This window comes from Tachypleus tridentatus, chromosome 12 (genome assembly GCF_004210375.1).
Source record: "Tachypleus tridentatus isolate NWPU-2018 chromosome 12, ASM421037v1, whole genome shotgun sequence".
Taxonomy (NCBI): Eukaryota; Metazoa; Arthropoda; class Merostomata; order Xiphosura; family Limulidae; genus Tachypleus; species Tachypleus tridentatus.
Window position 1 is genome coordinate 121,096,506 of NC_134836.1, and position 21,619 is coordinate 121,118,124.

Consider the following 21,619-nt stretch of genomic DNA (forward strand, 5'->3'; position numbering starts at 1 on the left):
CAGTAGAATTAATAGTCATGGTTATATAACATCTGCACAGCCATTGGTGTGGAGCATATTCAGTGGAATTAATAGTCATGGTTATATAACATCTGCATAGCTGATAGTGTGGAGCACATTCAGTAGAATTAATAGTCATGGTTATATAACATCTGCACAGCTGATAGTGTGGAGCACATTCAGTAGAATTAATAGTCATGGTTATATAACATCTGCACAGCCATTGGTGTGGAGCATATTCAGTGGAATTAATAGTCATGGTTATATAACATCTGCATAGCTGATAGTGTGGAGCACATTCAGTAGAATTAATAGTCATGGTTATATAACATCTGCACAGCCATTGGTGTAGAGCATATTCAGTAGAATTAATAGTCATGGTTATATAACATCTGCACAGCCATTGGTGTGGAGCATATTCAGTAGAATTAATAGTCATGGTTATATAACATCTGCACAGCTGATACTGTGGAGCACATTCAGTAGAATTAATAGTCATGATTATATGAGATCTCCACAGCTGCTAGTGTGGAGCACATTCAGTTGAATACACGTATCACTAGGACACACAGAACGTAGTCTTAGTCTTGTAGTTACATTCTGGTTTATAACCTCAGTAATTCTAACTTCCTTTAGAAATGAACATCATACATTTTAACAACATGCAATGCTACTCCAGTATTTTCAAGTAAAATAAAATTCAATGAAAACTTTATAATATCAAATACAAAGAACACCAACTCTATGAAATCCAGATTCAATATTTTTAAACACGGTAGATACAGAATATAATTATAATGAACAACTAACGAAAGCACACAAAAAGTGTGATTAAAATGTTAACAGCTGTTATCATCATAACTTGACAAGCCAGAATCTTTTTAACAAATGCATTAATTTTGTGGTATTTATACATTAACTGACAGAAGTTTTACCATTAGGCCCAGAAGAAAAGGTTCCAATGAATGCTGTAAAATACATTAGTAACAACAATGGGAATACATAAGTAGGAACATAAATACAATTTACTGATCTACTGATTTCACACTTCATATCACATCTTTACCATCATGTACACATGACCAAAGAATACAAGTCTACATAAAAAAAAAAAAAACAAATACTCCAAATCATTACCAACAAGATGAATTGAAACATGTCACATACCAATAGCATCACATATGCAGGAGTTTTATGAAGATATAGAAACTTAATTGGGTCAGGGGTCAATTCTTAGTTTGTTCCTTTTCATCTGTCCACTGATATTGTTTAAGCATATACAGATATTTCATACATACATTAAACATTAACTTTATTAGTTACTTCTAAGAGCACATAATAACAATGTCCTACAAACCACGTGCACTGCAAGGACATACATTTCTAAGTAAAATAATCTGTAGATAATTATAAGTCATGACATACAATTAACCAAGTTTTGCTCATTACATTACAAGTCCACATTGGTTTGGGACACAAAGAAACAAAACTTTCATTTCACAAACTTATACAATTTCAAATACGTAATTTTTATACCTTACCCTTAAATTATGTGTACACAGAAAAACAAAACTGAAACTTAAAACATCCAGTGTGACAGCAGACTTTACTAAACAGTTATCTACAAAATTAGGTTCTGAATAGTTTTGTTTGAGTTTATTGAGATTAGGTACAAAACGTTTTACATGATACAGATTTTACAGCATGGAAAAATTATTTGTTTTGAATAGGTACATTGTTATACTGTTGAATGTTTGTTTTAATATAAAATACTATTCTCTTTACTGTTAGCATCTGCATGTTTAACAATGACCCCACCTGCCATCAGAAATGCTGTACCTGTTTATAAATTTGTTTATAAACGTAGCTCACATCAAAACACAAGTTGACCAAACATTACAAACTTATTTTCAAACTAGAGGAAGTTCAAGAAATCTTGCTAGAATACTGTTATTCTTAATTTATAACACCTGAATGCATTGTATTTATTTTATGCTAAAGCTTACCAAGTACAATACCACTGGAACGAACAGGTGGCACAGGAGGTAGTACATTAGGTGGTGGAGGTGGTGGAGCTTTTGTATAGGAGGGAACAGATGGTGCAGTCATGTGTGGAGGTGGAGGAGGTGGTGCCACAGCTGGAGGCCTCACTGGTGGTGGTGGTGGTGCTGGACGACTAGCAGAGGGCACTGTTTTCGATGCTGTAGACAGTTTACCAGAAGTATTTTTTGATTCTGACTGAAGGTGAAGTTTGTTCAAGTTATTAGGAACACTCTGGTTTCTTGGTGGTGGTGGTGGTGGTGGTGTCGGAGCTTGGTTCTTCACATTTGTAAGTCCCTGTTGAGATGAATTATAGTAATGTGAAGCAAGTCCATTTCTAACTTCTCGAGCTCCGAAACTTTGCCGTCTTATCAGGCTTGGAGGTTTACTAGGTGGAGGAGGAGGTCCCCTCTGACTCAGTTGTGGACTTCTAGGAGGTGGTGGTGGGCGTACGGAAGGTGGAGGACGACGTGGTGCCTCTCTTCTTGTACTTTGATGTAAACTCGTAGTTACTGCAGGAGGTTTTGTTGGTAGCGGAGGTCCCGAACGACTCTGACCAACTAACGATTGTGGATTGGGTTTTTGACTAGTAGGAGGCGGTGCAGGAGGCGGGGCTCGAGTCAATGACAGATCACTTGGGAACTGTAACCTACGGTTTAGTCCCGGTGCATAATGGTTGGGTTGAGCAATATTATTATTCACTGTGTCAGAAGTACTTGTAGCCTGTCGATACGAGGTGATGGGGCTAGGAGGCTGGGAATAGCTGGTGCCAGTTCGTTGAGCGAGAGCATTTGACATTGTACTTTGGACACTAGTACTTGGAGCTGATCTTCCTCTAACAACTAAAGCAAAAAAACAAAAAACTGTTAATAGTTTTCTAAACAAGGTTACCAGTTAATCCAGAAATACATTACAAGCTGGAAACAAAATTTACACAGCTACCAATATCTACGTTGAAAATTATTTCTAAGATCTATTTCTCATAATAATTTAGCACATTTCCTCCAAATATTATTTAATAACAAAGTTCAAAAAGTGGAATAATTTGAAAATTAATAATTACGTTTCAAAGCATACTGTCACAGAAACAAGAAGCCTTGATGAGCGTTTTCATAATGCATAACACCATCCAATCTTCAGCTTATTTTACAAATCAGGTGTTTCCATTATCTTATAGCCTTTGTAACATTCTTGGATATTAATAGATCAAGAGAGTCTTGTTGGTAAGAGGATCTTTATATGCTTTTTGCATTGAAAACTTCAGAAAAGTGTGTCAAAATATTTCTTTTTAATGGAAATCATCACATTCATTTTACATGTGCTAGGACTTCCAAGCTGCTATACTGAGCAAGTGATGAAAGTTCCCTAATTCTTTGGAGGAAATATTAGATCCAATGTAGCCTTTTTAGCACAAAGAACAAGTGTATTTGTAGACAACTAATAAGCTTTTTAATTGGGGAATTTCATCATCCTTATAAGAAACATGACAATGTCCAAAATGCTTTTAAAAATTATTCTGTGGAAAGACTCCTCAGAAATCGGCAAAAACAAGTTGGTCTTTTAAAGATCCTTCATCAAATTGAGTTAGAACAAAAGTTTTTACGTTTGTTTTTGAATTTTGCGCAAAGCTACAAGAGGGTTATTTTCTCCAGCTGTCCCTAATTTAGCAGGGTAAGACTAGAGGGAAGGCAGCTAGTCATCATCACACACTGCCATCTCTTGGGCTACTCTATTACTGACGAATAGTGGGATTGACCATCACATTATAACACCTCCACGGCTGAAGTGTCGAGCATGTTTTGTGCAACCGTAATGTGAACCCACGACCCTCAGATTACGAGTCGAGCACCTTAATCCACCTGGCCATGCTGGGCAGAACTAAAACAATGGTTAATTGTCTTGCATCGAGAGAACCACAAGATTCCTACAAACTCTTATTTTATATTTCAAGAAGCAATAGCTTCATAAACAACTTGCATCTTGATGTTCCAACTAGATACTCCAAAAAAATTTATTTTAGGAACTAACAAATAAATGTGCTTCAAAATGTAATTTTGAAATAGGCTGTTCAGGGATGTTTGAGGAAAGGTGCCAGGCACGCTTGACACCTCTCTTTAATGATGCAGTACATGTACAACCCTTACTCACTCAACCTGTTGAAAATAGTTGATAAAAACTCTACCTTCACTTACAGAATAACAGTACTAGCTGGAAAACTACAGGGTGGCCCATAAGTCCCTACTCATCCATATATCTTATAATATAATAACATATGGATGGGTAGGGACTTACGGGCCACCCTGTACATCTTGACATACAAGAAATGTCAAGTTTTACAGAAATGTGTTCTTTAAAGTACAAAAGTCAATTTATCCATACTGAAATACAATCGACCAACACAACTGTGCATGGTTCTGTTAAGTGTGATTCTGCATGTTTATTACACTCCTGAATATTCTTTTACTGGAGGAAAACACACCTTGTGTAACATGTTGTGCATGAATAACCAGTTCAGGATGCACCTACAAAAATAAGTTGGTACTTCCTTGAAACTAGTATCACCAACAAAATACAAACACTTAATGAATCTTACTATTACTGTAGTAGACTTCTCTATCCACACATCTAACTATTACTGTAGTAGACTTCTCTATCCACACATCTTACTATTACTGTAGTAGACTTCTCTATCCACACATCTTACTATTACTGTAGCAGACTTCTCTATCCACACATCTAACACCTGTGGTTTTCAGTCATGTAAGTTAGTGGATTAGTTACCAGTAATTAATTTCATATACTGTTAACATTACAATAAAAACCTTCTATACTTCACATTTCCTGGTTCCATAAGTTAATCTAATACAAGTCTAATTTAAATATGATGGTGCATGTTAACAATAAATCAAGTTCTATACACAGCAACTCCCAACCAGCAGTCCATCTCAAAAAACACTGTTAAATGTAACTATGCTTCCACATACAAACCATGGGTTTCTGTGGTGTGAACATTACTATCATTATTAATCTGTATAGAATCATAACCCCCCCCCCAAAAAAAAAAATAAATCCACAAATTTAAAGGAAAGAAAATTACAATGCAAGAAGATAATACAAAGTCAATGTGATACAATGAAATCATGTGGGGAAAAATAAACTTAAGCAAAATCCATTTCAGGCACCAAACATCTGATGACGGAATCCTTGTTGAAACGCTGTACATCCGTTAAGCTTCTAAGTACTTACATAGTTATTACTGCATTAACATTTAACATGTGGATCTAACACTAATCCAAATACCCAAGACATTAAAACCTTATGGTGTTATTGAATTTATACCAAAAAAAAAACTTGATAGAATAATTAATGGAACTAGTAACTAAATGTTTTATATTTTCTATACAGCACACACTGTAAACTGTTTCACAAGATGATTCATTTCAATTTCAACTATACTGAATCTGTACTACTCAAATTAATATTTTTATTCAGTTGGGCTTGCCACTCGGAGTACTTATCTTTGAATATGTACATCATAACCTTAAATTCCTTTTGAAAACAGACTCATAAATATTTGAAAAAACTTAAAACATTTAAAATACAACTTAAGAAGAAGAAATACCAGAAACAATAAATCACTGTTATTTTCCTTCTATTTAACTTAATGTGATTTAGCAAATAACAGCCTAAACTTTATTTCCATATTGAAATATATTCATGTAATTTGACATTACTCATTTCACACTTGCTTTAAAGCAACAAACCAATAAAACAAAAGGTCACGGACCTGGATGAGTACCTGCTCTATCACTAGTGGGGCGAAGTTTTGGCATGCCTTGGGCAAAAAGCCCACCTAAACCAGCTGGTGTGTTGAATTTTTCAGCTGATCGATCATTTGATACTTTAGAAGCTGGAAAAATTAAAAAATAATTTACAAATATAGTTAAATAATACCATCAGTACAGTTTCATAAACAATTTTCTATTTATCGTTACCAGCTTTATTAATCCAAAAACATGTATATTCAAGAGCCTAGAAAGTAGTACATGAAGACGTGTATCACTACACCCCTCATTTCAGATAAATTCACTGTCAAGGGACCTTGAAACACAGTATGAAGTTAAAAATCTATGTATAATTGTTTTAATTTCATGTTAATATACAGTCAATATTCTTCCACATACTCAGTTTTAGTTATTACTTTCCAGATTTAAAATCTCTATCCATTACATTTAACCATTCTTTTTACTATATTCCTTTTCAAACAGTTATAAGAAACTTGATACTTACAAGTGATTTGAGGAGCACTTCGATCGTTTGTCAGAGTCTTTTTTAATTTAGCTCCATGCCTTATTTCAGAAAGAAGTGCATTACGGTCTTTTGCATTAACTGACGGAGAAACTTCAGATGAAGGAGGTGGCGGGGGAGCCGGTGGCGGAGGTGGCGGCATATTTTATATTTATTCAAAATATACAAGCTAAACTATTCATCTGAAAGAAAAATTAAATATAATTTGGAAAATCTAAAGCGCATACATAAATATAACAATTAATTACTTGAAAGGATCACAGAACAAACAAGAAGTAACAATTTAAATAACCATATTAAGTACATAACCTTATACCCTATTATACTTAAGTTTCCAAAGGTTATATTTTTCTTACAATGAACATGTTTTGTGGAAAACCCTGATAAAGTTGTTGAATAAGTTAACCATTTATTATAGAATGCAACAATACAGCTAATAAGTTGGAAGTAACTTTTCTAGAAGTATAACACAAGAAAACAGATGATTAACTTCATATTAATAACTTGTTCAGTTGACAAGGAATAACAACTTCTGTTGGAAGTAACTTTTCTAGAAGTATAACACAAGAAAACAGATGATTAACTTCATATTAATAACTTGTTCAGTTGACAAGGAATAACAACTTCTGTTGGAAGTAACTTTTCTAGAAGTATAACACAAGAAAACAGATGATTAACTTCATATTAATAACTTGTTCAGTTGACAAGGAATAACAACTTCTGTTGAAAATCTTCCTGTTGTTATTAAAAACTTTAAATTTTATAATTTATATGGAATTAAAATACAGTAGTTATTTCCCAACAAAAAGTAGCAAACTGCTAATATTACAGCTTCATTCTTCAACAGCAGAGTGAAGAAGATAGACTGAGACCTAACTGTATTACCAACCACAGTTCAAACTTTATATATTCAAATACTGATAACAATACCACTGTCAGAATAAGAATGAAAAGCTCTTAGTCATATCCTTTGTTATGTTTCTAGACCCAAAGTAAAACAGCAAGTGGGAAAGTTGGGGTCAACAGAAAGGGACAATATGATAAGTGTTGTAATTAAAAAACTTTATTTAAAACACCTGAATACGTAAGCTACAAAAAGATGTCATATTAAGTTGAATGAAGCTGAAATTTCTGATTTACCCTTCATCGAACCAAAACACATTGTTTGGTCCCAAGTAATCAACAAAAATTATATAATCTCTGAAGATATTAGAAACAAAAGATGAATAATACAGTACAGTAAATAACAGATTCAGATGACAAAGGAACAAGGTAATGACAGAAAGCCAATGAGAAAATAAACTACCACCTTTACAAAGTTTAACATACAGAATACATCTACGAAAATGTGAGTGTAATATGCAGCAGTGGTATAAACATTCAAGTAATTAGGTTCTGTAACAAAAAAGTGAAAGAAAATGAGTCTACTAAAACAAGTCCAGGATTCAAAAAGAAAACATAAACACATTGTTTCCAAGCCTATTCTGCCAATATGTTCCAGGTTCCAGAAAAGATTGGTTAGTTGGTTTAGTGTTTTATGGCATAATGCAGTTAGGCTATCTGTGCCAAACATCCGGTAAAAAGGTAAAAATAAAGTAAATGTAGTAAAATTCATAAAAGGAAATGAAGGTAAAACAAAACATCATTGAAAAACATAAACAGCATAAAACCAATGTTGACACCTAGTCTACAATGTCAAGAGAGAAACCAGAGTAAGAGAAGTTGTAAAAGACTTTCAACAGCATAATGGTAATGATCATAACCCGCCAGGAAGACTAACAGGTAAGTACAAGAACCACCGTCAGTCACCTGTAGTTGGCCTTTCCAGTTCTAGGTTATGTTGTCATAACAGCCATTATCAAAAGGTAAAATAAGAAAAGTGTTAAAAGACATATAGCAAAATTGTAATAATAATTAGCCAAATGTCTGGTAAAAAAGGTAAAAGTAAAGTACATGTAGTAAAATTCATAAAAGGAAACAAAGGTAAAACTAAACAGCAATTAAAAACAAAATGACATAAAACCAATGTTGACATCCAGTCTACAAAGTTGTAAAGGACTTCCTGTAGCATAATAGTAATGATCATAACCCACCAGGAAGACTAACAGGTAAGTACAAGAACCACCATCAATCACCTGAAGTTGGCCTTTCCAGTCCTGGTTCCGGGTTGTGTGTCATTATGGCCAGTATCAAAAGGTAAAGTAATAAAAGTGTCAAAAGACATGCAGCAAAACTGTAATAACAACTTGCTAGGACGACTAACCAGTAGTTCAAACAGCAGCGTTAGTCACCTGAAGTTGGCCTTTCCAGTCCTGGTGTTGAGTTATTTTATGTTCTGGCCATTGTCCAATGTCAAATTGAACTAGAGAGATTGAGACTCTGAAAAGGGAACCACAATTAAAAAGGTGTAATGAATAAATATCAAACACTTAAATGAGATTAAAAAGATTAACGGCCATTAAAAAACTAAAAACTTTATCAAGGTGGACAGTGTCACCATCACCAATAACACTGTCCAATGTTACAGACAAACCCTGGGACAGAACATGCTTAAAATAGTGCCGTTGTTGAGAGTTGTAATGATGGCAAGAAAGTAAAATGTGGCTTACAGTGATTTGAGTGTTACACAAACTACACACTGGTACATCAGTTCCAGATAAAGGAAAACAATGAGCTAAAAAACTGTGACTAATGTGTAGTCTAGTTAGAACAACTTCCTCCTTCCGAACTTTACAGAAGCAAGACGGCCAAAGCCCAATATAGGGTTTTATTTGGAAAAGCTTGTTGTCATGTTGCTCACTCCAAGTCGACTGCTAGCTGGCATGGAGCTGAGCCTTTAATACAGGACCATAGTCCATGTACGGAATAGGCACAGTGGTGATAGTGCCAGAGAAGATAGATTTAGCTGCTGTGTCTGCAAGCTCGTTCCCGTGAATACCAACATGGCCTGGTATCAGAAAAACTGGATAGAAGTAGATGTTAATGAGAAATGGGCCAGTTGGTTTTGAATATCAGTGAGAACAGGGTGTGAGCCAACGTGAAGTGAGTCCAGGGCCAGTAGAGAACTAAGGGAGTCAGTATAAATAGTGCAGTCGGAGTACTGCTCAGCTTCAATATGATCCAGGGCAAGAGAAATGGCATACAGTTCAGCAGTGAACACAGAAGTTGTAGAGAGAATTCTGCATGCAACCACTGAACCGCAACAAACCATGGCAAAGCATCAGAATCACCTGATTTGGAACCATCCGTATAAATTGGAATGGAAAGATTGTTCGAAAGATGTTCAGTAAATACAAGTTGGTACTTCCAATTGGGAGTATCTGCCTTTCTCAGAGAACTTAAAGAAAGGTCATATTTGGGGACTGTAAAAGCCATGGTGGGATGGGCTGACCAGTGGATTCTGCAGTGTTATCCAAGAACAGACCCAATTCATCCAATTGCACCTGAATGACAAGGCCAAAAGGAGCAATGGCAGACTGTCTGTTCTGAAAAAGTATGGCCCACTGAGGAAGGAAAACACAACCTCAGATGGAATGCTTTGGTAAGGAACAAAGTTTCAAAGAATATAGTAAAGACAGCTGCAAACAGTGAAGATGCAGAGAAGGTTCATGAGATTCTACGTATAAGCTCTGAACTGGGGAGGTGCAAAAAACCCCAGTGCAGAGTCAAAGTTATTGATGATGAATGGGGTCCAGCATCTTTAAGGCGGAGGGTCTGGCAGAGCCATAGACCAGTGATCCATAGTTGAGTTTTGATCGAATAAGAGTACTATATATCTTTATTATAGAACATCAATCCACTCCCCACCTGGTGGTAGAGAGGACATGCAGGATATTCAGTGCTCTTGTGCATTTGACCCGTAGCTGCTTTAAGTGTGGTATAAAGGTCAGCTTACGGTCAAATATAAGCCCCAAGAACTTGGTCTCGGGGACTTCAGGCAGTGAAACTTCAATGATACAGAGTTCAGGATCAGGGTGAATACCCCGTTGGTGGCAAAAGTGCACGCAAACTGTTTTAGAGAGAGAGAAACTAAAGCCGTTTGCCGTGGTCCACTTCAGTACATGATCGAGGACAGTTTGTAGTTGCCTTTCAATATATCTCATGTTCAACGACTGACACAAGACGTGAAATGTGTCAACATAGAGCTCGTTTGCAACAGTGAGAGGGAGTTGTTCAGTGATGGCATTAATCATTATACTGAAAAGTGTGATACTCAAAAGACAGCCCTGAGGGGCTCCAAGTTCCTGTAGAAAAGAACGGGAAAGTGTCGAACCCCCACAAACTTGGAATCTCCTGTTCGTTTAAAAAATTTTAATAAAAATGGGTAAATGGCCACATAACCCATATATATAGAGAGGTCTCACAAAATGCCATACCTCCATGTTGTGTCATAAGCCTTCTCAATGTCCAAGAATATTGATACAAGATGTTGTCATTTGAGAAAGGCTTCTCTGATTGACGTTTCAAGTCCATGGTAGAGTGCTGTCGTCAGAACCCACATTTGGGTGGACAAGAGGAGGTTGTTTGATTCGAGGAACCAAACAAGACTAGCATTAACCATCCTCTCTAAGGTCTTACAGAGACAGCTCGTCATAGCAATTGGATGGTAGTTTGAAGGATAATAGCCTGGTGCCAGACATTAGGAAAAACATTCTCCTGCCAGATCTGGATAAAAAACAATTAGAAGAATATCAAGAGAAGCAGGAGATAGATAGTGCAGCATGTCATAGTGTACATCATCAGGTCCAACAGATGTACTGCAGACCGATGAAGGGCCAGTTTCAGTTCCACCAGTGTAAAGGGACAATTATAGTCATAGAGACAGTCAGTACAAAAGGAAAGAGGTGAATCCTCTGCCCGAGTCTTGATGGCCAAGAAGGTGGAGTAACAAGCAGAAGTGCTAGATACCTGGCAAAAGCTTTCACCTAGAGTATCAGCTATGCTCTGGACATCAGCTACTTCTTGGTCATCAGAGAGTAAGATGGAGAGGGGGACAGCATTGTAGTGCCTACTGACCTTTCGAACCCTGTCCCATATGACTTTGGAACTGGTGGTAAAAGATATGCCTGTTGTGAACTTGATCCTAGATTCCTTCTGGCTTTGACGTCTTACCCACTGAACATGTACATGAACCTGCTGGAAAGTGATGAGGTTTGAAAATGTGGGATATCTATGGAAAGTATCCCAGGCCCATTTTTGAGCCTTCTGTGCCATGTGACAGGCAGGATTCCACCACGGACAAGGATATAGTGAAAACATGTCGAGGTTTTAAGAATACATTGAGCAGCTGCTTGTATAATACAGTCAGTTAATGCTGCCACACAGTCGTCTATTGATGGCTGACATACGATGGCAGGATAAAGTTCTGTGAGAGCAGTGAAAGTGGATCAGTCTGCCTGATCCAGCTTCAACCAGGGCACACAGGTAGGGTGGCATCAACCACAGTCAGTCTCTCTCAAAAGTATGGAAAAATTATCACTGCCTTGTGGATTATTGCCAACCCTCCATAAAAAATGGGAGAATAATGAAGGGGAGCAAACTGAGAGATCAACAGCAGTAAAGGACTGACTAGGTGCATGAAAACAAGTGGAAGAACCAGCATTGAAAAGAGAAAGATTATGATCAGCAAGGATGCGATCTACAGAGCGACCATTCCTATCAATAATAGCACTTGTACTATGAGGTACAACTGGCAGTACAGATGCTGAAGATTGCTGATCAGTCTTCAAGACATATTCATTTACCTATTGACTGATTTTTCACTATTTTATTTAAATTTTTTGTAGGAGGATCCATAGAAAACAAAGAAAATTTCAATGCCACTGACCTCACCCACCATGGAGCCTGACAAGGGGACGCACTACAATGTCATGCAAGGACACTGCAGCTGTGCCAGGGTCACGTGAGCACTATACCCAAACACCAGCATCAGACACAATGTCCACAACACCCATTGAGAACATCCAACATTGGTACTTGGTTGATCCCAGCCCAAGTGGACCAGCTGAATTGACCCAAGGGAAGCCACCCAAAGGCTGCCCGTCTGTAGGACTTCAAGGCCAAAGTGGTGTGTTAGGGTTGGACCCCTCAACCACCAGGATAATCTCCTCCCCTTTACGGGTCGCCACACACGGCAAACATGTGGATGGATGTTTAGATCCCAGAGCAGGCAACCAGACAGAACAGAACCTTCCTGGGAGGTCCCCTCACCACTTACAGGAATCCACATTGAGGTTGTCCCAATGTCCCACTCTCATCTGTATATATAGCCACTATGTCCTAGCCAATAAATAGCCCTTTAAAAAGAAAATATAGCATGAATCACTGGTAGGCCATGTGGTTTTAACTGGAAGACTATCATGACCCACTGGAGAGTTGTGTGGGAGCCAATGTGTTAAATGAGAGTTGCTCAAAACTTTTTACCAGGAACCTATCTGAAAACACAACTGTAGTTTAATAACATATATGCAGTCAAAATAAAACAGGAACAAATAGTAGTTATTAGAACCAACTGTTTACTCTAAACTGGAGAAGAACTTACAATACAATCCAGAAGAGATAAAAAAAAATAAACATGGGAGAGCTGGAACCCAAAGTCATGATGAATAGTACCAAAACACCAGTCACAAAGGCTATTATGGACAACAGCTGAGCACATGCACGTCTGTAATAAAAATTGCACTATGCACTTAAATAACCAGAGATAACCATGAAATCTTAAGCATAAATCATTGGAAAGGGACAATGCAAATGGCTGACAAGAGAAACAGATTAGGGAATAAGCAGTTCATCCTCAGTACACTTAACAACCAGAAATGTCATCAAGCATCCAGATAACTAATCACTCATATGTAGCACCTGAAACAGTGAGTTTGAGGGCAAGTTCCTCTGGAAAAGTTTAAAAATCAGCCCCAAGATGAGATTTGTGTTGCATTTTTTTACAGACCAGGTTGAAAATTACAGTTTACTAAATAGTATTATAACTTTTGTATTTGACCAAGCAGATAAGTTGTTTTAATATAAGAGGTGAATGTTATTGTTACTTGACAGACCAGAAAAATGCCTACATAAGGATTTTAGTTTAGAAAATACAAAATTAAAACACCTGATCCTGCACCTCTCATTGGTTCTGAGGCTGAGCTAGAAACTAAAATTGGCAATCTCATGTAGATCACACTAAAATAATGTTGTGCATTGTTTGTGCTGTCTTTCTGACTGCAAATATATTAAAGTTATGGAGACTCCAGACTGTCAAACAAGTTTCTAAAAGGATCCTCTTAAAGTTGGTACTGCTAAAAAATTATAACCGATAAAAGAAATGGTAATAAAAAAAGAGGGGGCCACTGGCAGCCAGCAAGTCTTCTTGTGATAAGCTCAGACAAATTATCAGGTGCTAACCCTTAAAGATATCACTGAAAACCATAAAAAAACAAGTAGAAATACAGTCACAAGAATTATCAAGACCTGAAATAAGAAAGAGGAAACAGATGCATACAGAAAGAATGACACCAGGTCAAATTTATCACACATAAACTATTATGAAAAAAATGATATGGAACCAAGGTCTAAAAGCACAAAATGCCCACAAGAGAGACTGCAGAGTCATCTAAAAAATGGACTACACAACAAATACAAGTAAATAATCATTCAGAAATATGAAAATATTAGAAAAATTTTAAGAATTGATCCATGATTCAAAAATAAACATGGGAAGATATCAAAAGCAAGAAGGCATCAAAAACCTTTGGGTTGAAAAAGATTTCCAAGAACCTGTTGGACAATGAGTATGGATATAAAAATTAATGACACATACACACACAACGCAATTGTGGAAAGGAAAACAAAAACGGGATCAAGCTTACTTGGTACTAAATTATTTTGAGTATACAAACTGTTAATATAAGTATATAAACAGTTTTTTTACATTATAGAAATTAAAAGGCATCATATAACATTGTTCTAACAAGAAGAATAACTCTGAAGTCAAGGTTTTGATATATTTACTGATAGATAAAGTGAAAACTTTATTCAATTTGTTTATGGACCAGTAAAACTGAATTGAAAACTCACAAAGCATATTACACATACAAGCTATACAGGTACAGAGAAGAATGTAAAAAAACTAAAGCAGTAAACATACGAATCTCTCACTGCATGTTATCTACTATTTCAGTGATCAGTGTGACATATTGGTAACACATAAGTTTACTTTATAGAACATGCACAAAACACAAAGCTGTACTAACACTAGAAAAACAACTGTGTAGTAGATAACAAAAAAATGATGCAAATTTGATCAGTGATAAATACCTAAAACCTTTGGCTAAAGTGAAAAAAATACACATTTTAAACAGTTTGTAAAGGTCAGTTGTACCTTGCACAAAGGTTTATTTTGAATATTATACATACGTGTGTATTGACAGGAAGAGTGGAGGTTCTAAAAAAATGCCCATATTTTTATAAAATGTATTACACTTAAGGAAATTAAATAAAATGTTATTTAAACTTTTTGTTTTATCTTACAGGGATTCAAACTTTAACTAGTTTACCTTCGTCCTGGAATACAGGTTAATGAGAATATACATGCATGTTGAAAAAATGTAACAATGAGTTATTAAAGTAATAGCTAAAGTAACAGTACATTACAAACTACACAAGAGGGTAACAAAAACTCATTGATGAATCCATTAAATCATGGGTAGATAAACTGATTTCACAATATAACAAAATGTTTATAAATGGGTTTGTTTTTTTATTGCAAAGATGTAGTTGGTGAGAGTTATAAATGGGTATTTGTCTAATTGTAAAGATGTAGTTGGTGAGAGTTATAAATGGGTATTTGTCTAATTGTAAAGATGTAGTTGGTGAGAGTTATAAATGGGTATTTGTCTAATTGTAAAGATGTAGTTGGCGAGAGTTATAAATGGGTATTTGTCTAATTGCAAAGATGAAAATATTGAAGTCTCAGTGTTTGTCTTGGGTATCTTTCCTGACAACAAGAAACCCACTTGAAATAAAAATTCATCTCAGAATGACTGGCACTGGTATTAACACTTTTACTAGTAAAGCAGAGAACGTTTCAACCTGAAGATGACATAGGAAGGTCAAAACATTGTTCTCTGCTTTATTAGTAAAAGTGTTAACACCCATACCAACCATTCTGAGAGACATTTAGGTGTCTATGATGTTTATAGTTTACATCAAGTTGGATAACTTCTTCAACAGTAATGTTTCAAATGTTCTATAGATTCTGACAGACTTCCTATGAATATTATATAACCTGAAAATAAAAAAAAAATCAAACCTAAATACTGGGTATAAAACATTTTAATTTTAAAAACCAAGACTGAGACTTGTTCCTTGATATTTTTGGGTATATACTCAGGGATTTTTTCACTAATGATACAGCATGGAGTTAGGATTGCTTTCAATGTTTTATGCAATTTTATGCACTGTTATACTCCTGTGAAGAACTGTTTTCTTTAACACTGATGACTTGGCAGGTGAAAGTGACCCTCAATATGTTAACTTCCTTTCTTTTACCTAACCAAGAGTTGTGTTTATGTTGCATTATGCATTAATAAGATGGACAACAAAAATTAACAATACAAATGTAACACAATGTACTGGTTAAAATTACTCCATTGTCATATGACCTGAAAAACATTCTAATTCTCCAAGCATTCCCCCAATCCAAATTAATGTATTCTGAAGCCATTAATTTATTTTTTAGGGAATAAGCCAAGAGATGATTGAATCCTTTTCTTAGACCATACCATGAAATAGATTACACTGCACAACAAAGTTTTTGCTTCTTGAACACTGTTCAGTGTTCCCTATAGATTTTTGGCTGCTGATCACGAAAATCACATCCAAATTTGCCAATCATGTACCATTTCATCGAAATCTTCAGTTTTAGCAGGATATTGCTACAATGGAAGAACAATATCAGGGCAACAGGAATCCGTCAATGTTTGCTGACTACTGTTGAACACTGCAACATGATGCACCGGACATTGAATACAAAATCAGGAGCAAAACACTTTTAATTATGTTGAACTTAACAGTGTATTAGAAACATAAACGCAATTAAATAAGTAACTGCCGGTAAACAGTTAAGTGTCTATTTCTCAGAGTTCCAACGTGATGAAGCAAAACCAAAACTATATTTGTGTATACCCACCAGGTATACCTGTCACAATCAGCAAAAACTTTTCAAAAAAAATTGTTGTGCAGTGTAATTTAAACAGTGTTGTCACCACAATAAAACTAATATTATTTGATTGGGTTCTGAGTTTTATTTTTTACTTAATATTTACTGAACTTAAAGAGTTTGTATAGCAAAGTGACAATGGTTAAAACATTATATTACATGATATATTAACATTATTTGAACTTTATTTGATTTTTATTCATGTTACTTTAGGGTTACTCCTGATTAACATAAAACTCAAAACTCTTATATCATTTTTTTTTTATTTCATATAAAAAATACTAAAAATTTGATTACAGTATTGTATAGTTAGCTTTACAAAATTAATGCATATCATGTTTCCCTAATTAAAAAACACTTTACATGAGGTAGCATGGAAAAGTTAAACTGTTGTCAAAACATTTATTATATCTGAATAGTTGTTCTAATTCAAGCCTGCCAAGTTCTCATGGCTAGGGTGCTCAACCTGCAATCTGAGGGTTGTGAAACATGCTGCTGTATTTGTTCATCCTTTTATCAATGAAGGTGTTATAATATAAAGAACAATCTCTTATTTGTTGATAAAGAACAACCCATGAGTTAGCAATGGATGTTGCAAGTTGGTTACTTTCTCTGTGGTCAACAGTTCTAAATTAAAAATAACAAAAGATGGTTTAGTAGGTTTTTCATAAAAAAAATCACTTTCTAGTTTTCTTTTTATGCATTTCCTTGTGGTCTTCAAACTTTGTAAGATAGTTACAATAATGAAAAACTTATATTTTAGAAAATAAAATTTATCTCATTTAAATTGGAACAATATTAATATTAAAGGTTACTCTAAGAATATTTAAAAATCTAGATCTTAATTTAGACTAATTATACATTTACTTCCTAAACGATTCAGGACCAAAGGAGGTGGGCAAGACCAGTCAGGTCACAGCCTGACCACTTTTCATGGCATGTACAAATTATATATTAAAATTTCTTTCTTTTAAATCAATTGTGTGTATACACAGTACAGGTAGTTAAAACGGCTCAAGATTCAATCCCATAGCATTCAAGTTAAAAGTTTAATCTTAACAGTAACTCTTATATTATATGAAAAACCTTTCTGATATAAAGGTTTAAATGTTGAAAGTCAAAACGATCCTCTTAAGAGGAAAAAAAAAAAAGTTTATAATAAGTTTTAGGCCTACTAGTTTCTAAATGATTTGCCAGCTTTCAATATTTAAATTACTACATTAGAAAATAAACAATGTGATACAACTGGCAAATTTTTAGAAGACACACATTTAGAAATCAAATTTGTAACAGCTAGTCTGACAACAGCTTGCTACTTGTTTTTAGAACTTCATAACACTAGGAATGGTTCGTAGTGGTGATTGTGTTTCTCTGAGAAAAGCTACATCCACATAAACTACTCCAGAGTAAACAAATATATTAAAAGTAAATTTGGAAAGGACTTGTCTTCCTTATAAAACGAGCATTGATAATGTTGAAAAAGATAATTAAATGTTTTTAGTAGTAAAATCTATACAAATCAGTGAGAATGCTACATGAATTTTGACCTTGTGTAAGAAATATTATGAAAAAGGGTTCAGAGGAGAGGCTTTAGAATGACTTCTGATATGAAAGGGTTGTCCTCATAGAACAGGTTTTCTCATTTTCTCTAGAATGTATAAGAAGTAGGGCTAACAGACATTGGAATACCTAAAGAACATACAAAATTCAAAAATAAAAAAGTAGGTGTACACACACACACACACACAAGCACACATATATACACAGCATACACTCACACATACATATGTTTGTGTGGGAAAATGGAAATTTTTTTAACACAGAGACTTGTAGCAAAATGGTAGAAGTGAGCTGTCCCAGAAGCTGTTCATGTATATATACATATATTTATAAACACAGAGGCTTGTAGCAAAATGGTAGAAGTGAGCTGTCCCAGAAGCTGTTCATGTATATATACATATATTTATAAATTTCGTTCTTAAATTTCCAAGTAAAATGCCAGACATTATTAAAATACTTAACATGCCTGTTAGACAGAGAACATGAGGTTAAAAACAAGGGCATGTACTCCTTTTGTTGGATGTCTGGTCATCTTGGTTAAGAGGTGATCAGACAGAGAACATGAGGGCATGTACTTTTTTTGGGTCTGTCACCTTGGTTAAGAGGTGATCAGACAGAGAACATGAGGTTAAAAACAAGGGCATGTACTCCTTTTGTTGGATGTCTGGTCACCTTGGTTAAGAGGTGATCATGATGTAGTTCAATATTATATAGATGATCGCCAAGAAGAAAGCTTCTAATTTCATTCATTATGCTATATTATGTACATAACAGGACAAGCTTTAGACAGTTATATATGGTGACTGATTCATGGAACGAAATGCCACCAACAGTAGTAAAGGCTAACATCTTACAGAATATTAAGAATTGATGGAAAATAAATGGTTGGGTAAAATATTTAATTTTCTTAAGAGTGGGTGCAAAGGTTAACATTCTAAGACCAAATTATCTATTGTTATCCATATTTTAAAAACTTACAAGTGAAAACAAAAATGGATATAATACTCCAACTTGACTCCACTGCAACCAAGGTCTTTCATCCAATACTACAGTTCAGACTGGGAGGTATACAACATACCTAGTATTAGTCCAGGCACTTGTATGTTATTTTGTACAAAACACAGAGTTTGTGTTCTGTTTGCTATAAACATTGTAAAACATGAGTCTCACTTAGAATACTGTAAATTTTGAACCTCTGACTACAGCAAGTTGAAATGTGCAAACATGATGCTAGAATGATAGCTACTTCAAAAAATGTAAATTAAATACATATTTTCAAATAATTTTTTCCTCGAAAGAGTAAGGAGTGGTGGAATATAAAACTAGTGGTTTATTAAAGTATATATATAATTGTTACACAGTTTACCATATTACCAGTTTGGTAACTGTAAGTCAGGTAAGTAATCTAATGTGTTAGCTGTCAATTACAAATATCTATCCACTCTAATTTGATTTTCAGTTTCTCTTGGTGAATGTAGAAGTGACTGATATGCTGAATGGCATTTGTGACCTTGACCTTTATGTATAAAATATCCTTGAATTTTCAAACTAGATTTTCTCTGTAGCACAATAAACTTCAGAAATGACCTTAGATGTTTCAAGCTATTGGGAGTTTGGAAAAACTACACAGCAAGATGTACATGAAATACAGTGTAAAACTTGTAATAATTAGATAAAATAGAAAACTTATTATTTATCATTATACATTATGTGTGGTGAAGTACAATGTTTCTTAATCCAGTCACAATAATTTTGTTGTATTATTATTATTATTATTTTTTTGTCTAACAACACAGCGAGATGGAATGGTATGATTTATTGTACAGTGAGAAAGAACTTTATGGAACAAAATTAAAAGGATTTGTTAAGTCAGAAAATATACAGTGTGGAGGCATTGCAAGGCACTGACACATAGAACTTGTGCCCCAAATACCAGTTGGTGTCTTGAAAAATTAAATACAAAACCACAATCAATATCACACTGAAACACTAGTTTCCCCTGGCTGTGGACCCAAACTCCTAACCTACCTAACACCACCTTTGATAGTGCAGCAAACTTATGGAATCAGATGCTGCTAATAATAAGGAAGACCAACATTTTACAAGCTTAAAGGGGAAACTGATGATTTCCTAAAACAAAGTATGGATCATAATTTTTTTCTCAATGGGAAGTGTGAAGAGATAACAATGACGTAGTCCCTTGTCTACACTATATAATCCCAAATATTTAGTATTTCCATCATCTTCAATATCAATATAGTTGATTGACGTAAACGTACGAAACACTTGTTATAATTTTTATACCACTGTTAAAACATGTTTCAAGTATTTAATTTATAAAATATATATAACATTGTAAACGGATAAGATTTAGCTTAAACTTTAATACTAAAAAAAATTAAAATAGGAAAGAATTACCTTATAAAGTTCTAAATCATTTATAACCTTATATATGTATAAGGTTATGATTTAGAAATTCAGTACTTAAAATTTGTAGTTTGTTAACACTGGATTTTCGCTTATTATTATGTTACTTATTTTAGATTTACCTTTTATTCAATTCGACGTATTACAGTTTAGTTACTTACAAATGCATTTAGTTAACATACTTTATGAAAAATAAAATAGTTTTGACAAACCATAAATCACGATTTCAATACTTATACGAACTATATAATATTTAAAGAAAGTACCTATATTTTTCTTTCTTTTTTTTAACGTAGGCCTAATACTTAAAGTTGGAACACCAAAACGTAGTTCACAACCCCTACTTTTAAAGTTAAACTTCTAGCCCCTTCCCATAACCAGCGTCCTCTATAAAAGTGAGATTTCTACAAATTAAGATAAATACGATTGAAGGGGTGGAAAACATTCTATTTACATGATTCATCAAATGTTTGGAAACGCATGAATTAAGAAAGCTAATTATTTGCATTATACAATGTGATATTTTCAATCGGAATTATTTTTAATGAAACTTTTAAACTCCACAGAAGTAAATGTAGTGACATTATTTATTAATATGCTTATATTTTTTTAATGGGCGAATTGGTGCGTAACGGGATTCCACTAGGTAAATTAGATCACACAGGTAAAACTAAAAAACATTTCAAACTAAGAATCTGTGAGCACTTAGCTGTGGCGAGTAGAATTAACTTTTATTGATTGTAGTTGAATGCAAAGCGAGACAAGTGCTCTGCCTTCCACGGAAACGAAACCCGGTTTCTGGCGTTGTAACTCCTCAGGTATTCCGTTGTGCCATTGGGGAGCAACTTTTATTGAAAAAGCTGGAACTTCTTATTTTTACAGTTTTGACTGTAATTTATTATCTATATAACTAGCATTGTCTTATTTAAATAATTCACAATTTACAGTGATTTTTCAAATTCTCGTGTTTGATAATCGAAATAGCAGCTGGCAAAAAAATGGAAATAAAAAAGTCAATATCGATCTGTTTTTCTGTTGTTAATTTATTACGCTGCTTTTCATGTATGTTTT

The 21,619-nt window shown here is 34.6% G+C and overlaps 1 protein-coding gene across 4 annotated transcripts in view; it reads right to left on the minus strand.

The window, feature by feature from the left end:
- Positions 1-20,938, minus strand: part of LOC143234539 (uncharacterized) — a 33,605-nt gene extending 12,667 nt beyond the window's left edge. For 2 of the 4 annotated variants that reach the window (XR_013018699.1, XR_013018698.1), the window contains exons 1-4: positions 20,815-20,938; positions 6,331-6,530; positions 5,828-5,950; positions 2,007-2,882 (exon numbers count right to left, since the gene is read on the minus strand). Coding sequence is in view for 2 of the 4 variants with exons in the window: in XM_076471970.1 (XP_076328085.1) it covers positions 2,007-2,882; positions 5,828-5,950; positions 6,331-6,490 (1,159 nt within the window). In the remaining 2 variants the exon portion in view is untranslated. Of the gene's footprint in view, positions 1-2,006; positions 2,883-5,827; positions 5,951-6,330; positions 6,531-20,670; positions 20,773-20,814 lie in introns of those variants that run through there. The other 2 variants (XM_076471971.1, XM_076471970.1) reach the window with 2 other exon arrangements.
- Positions 20,939-21,619: the final 681 nt, after the last annotated feature.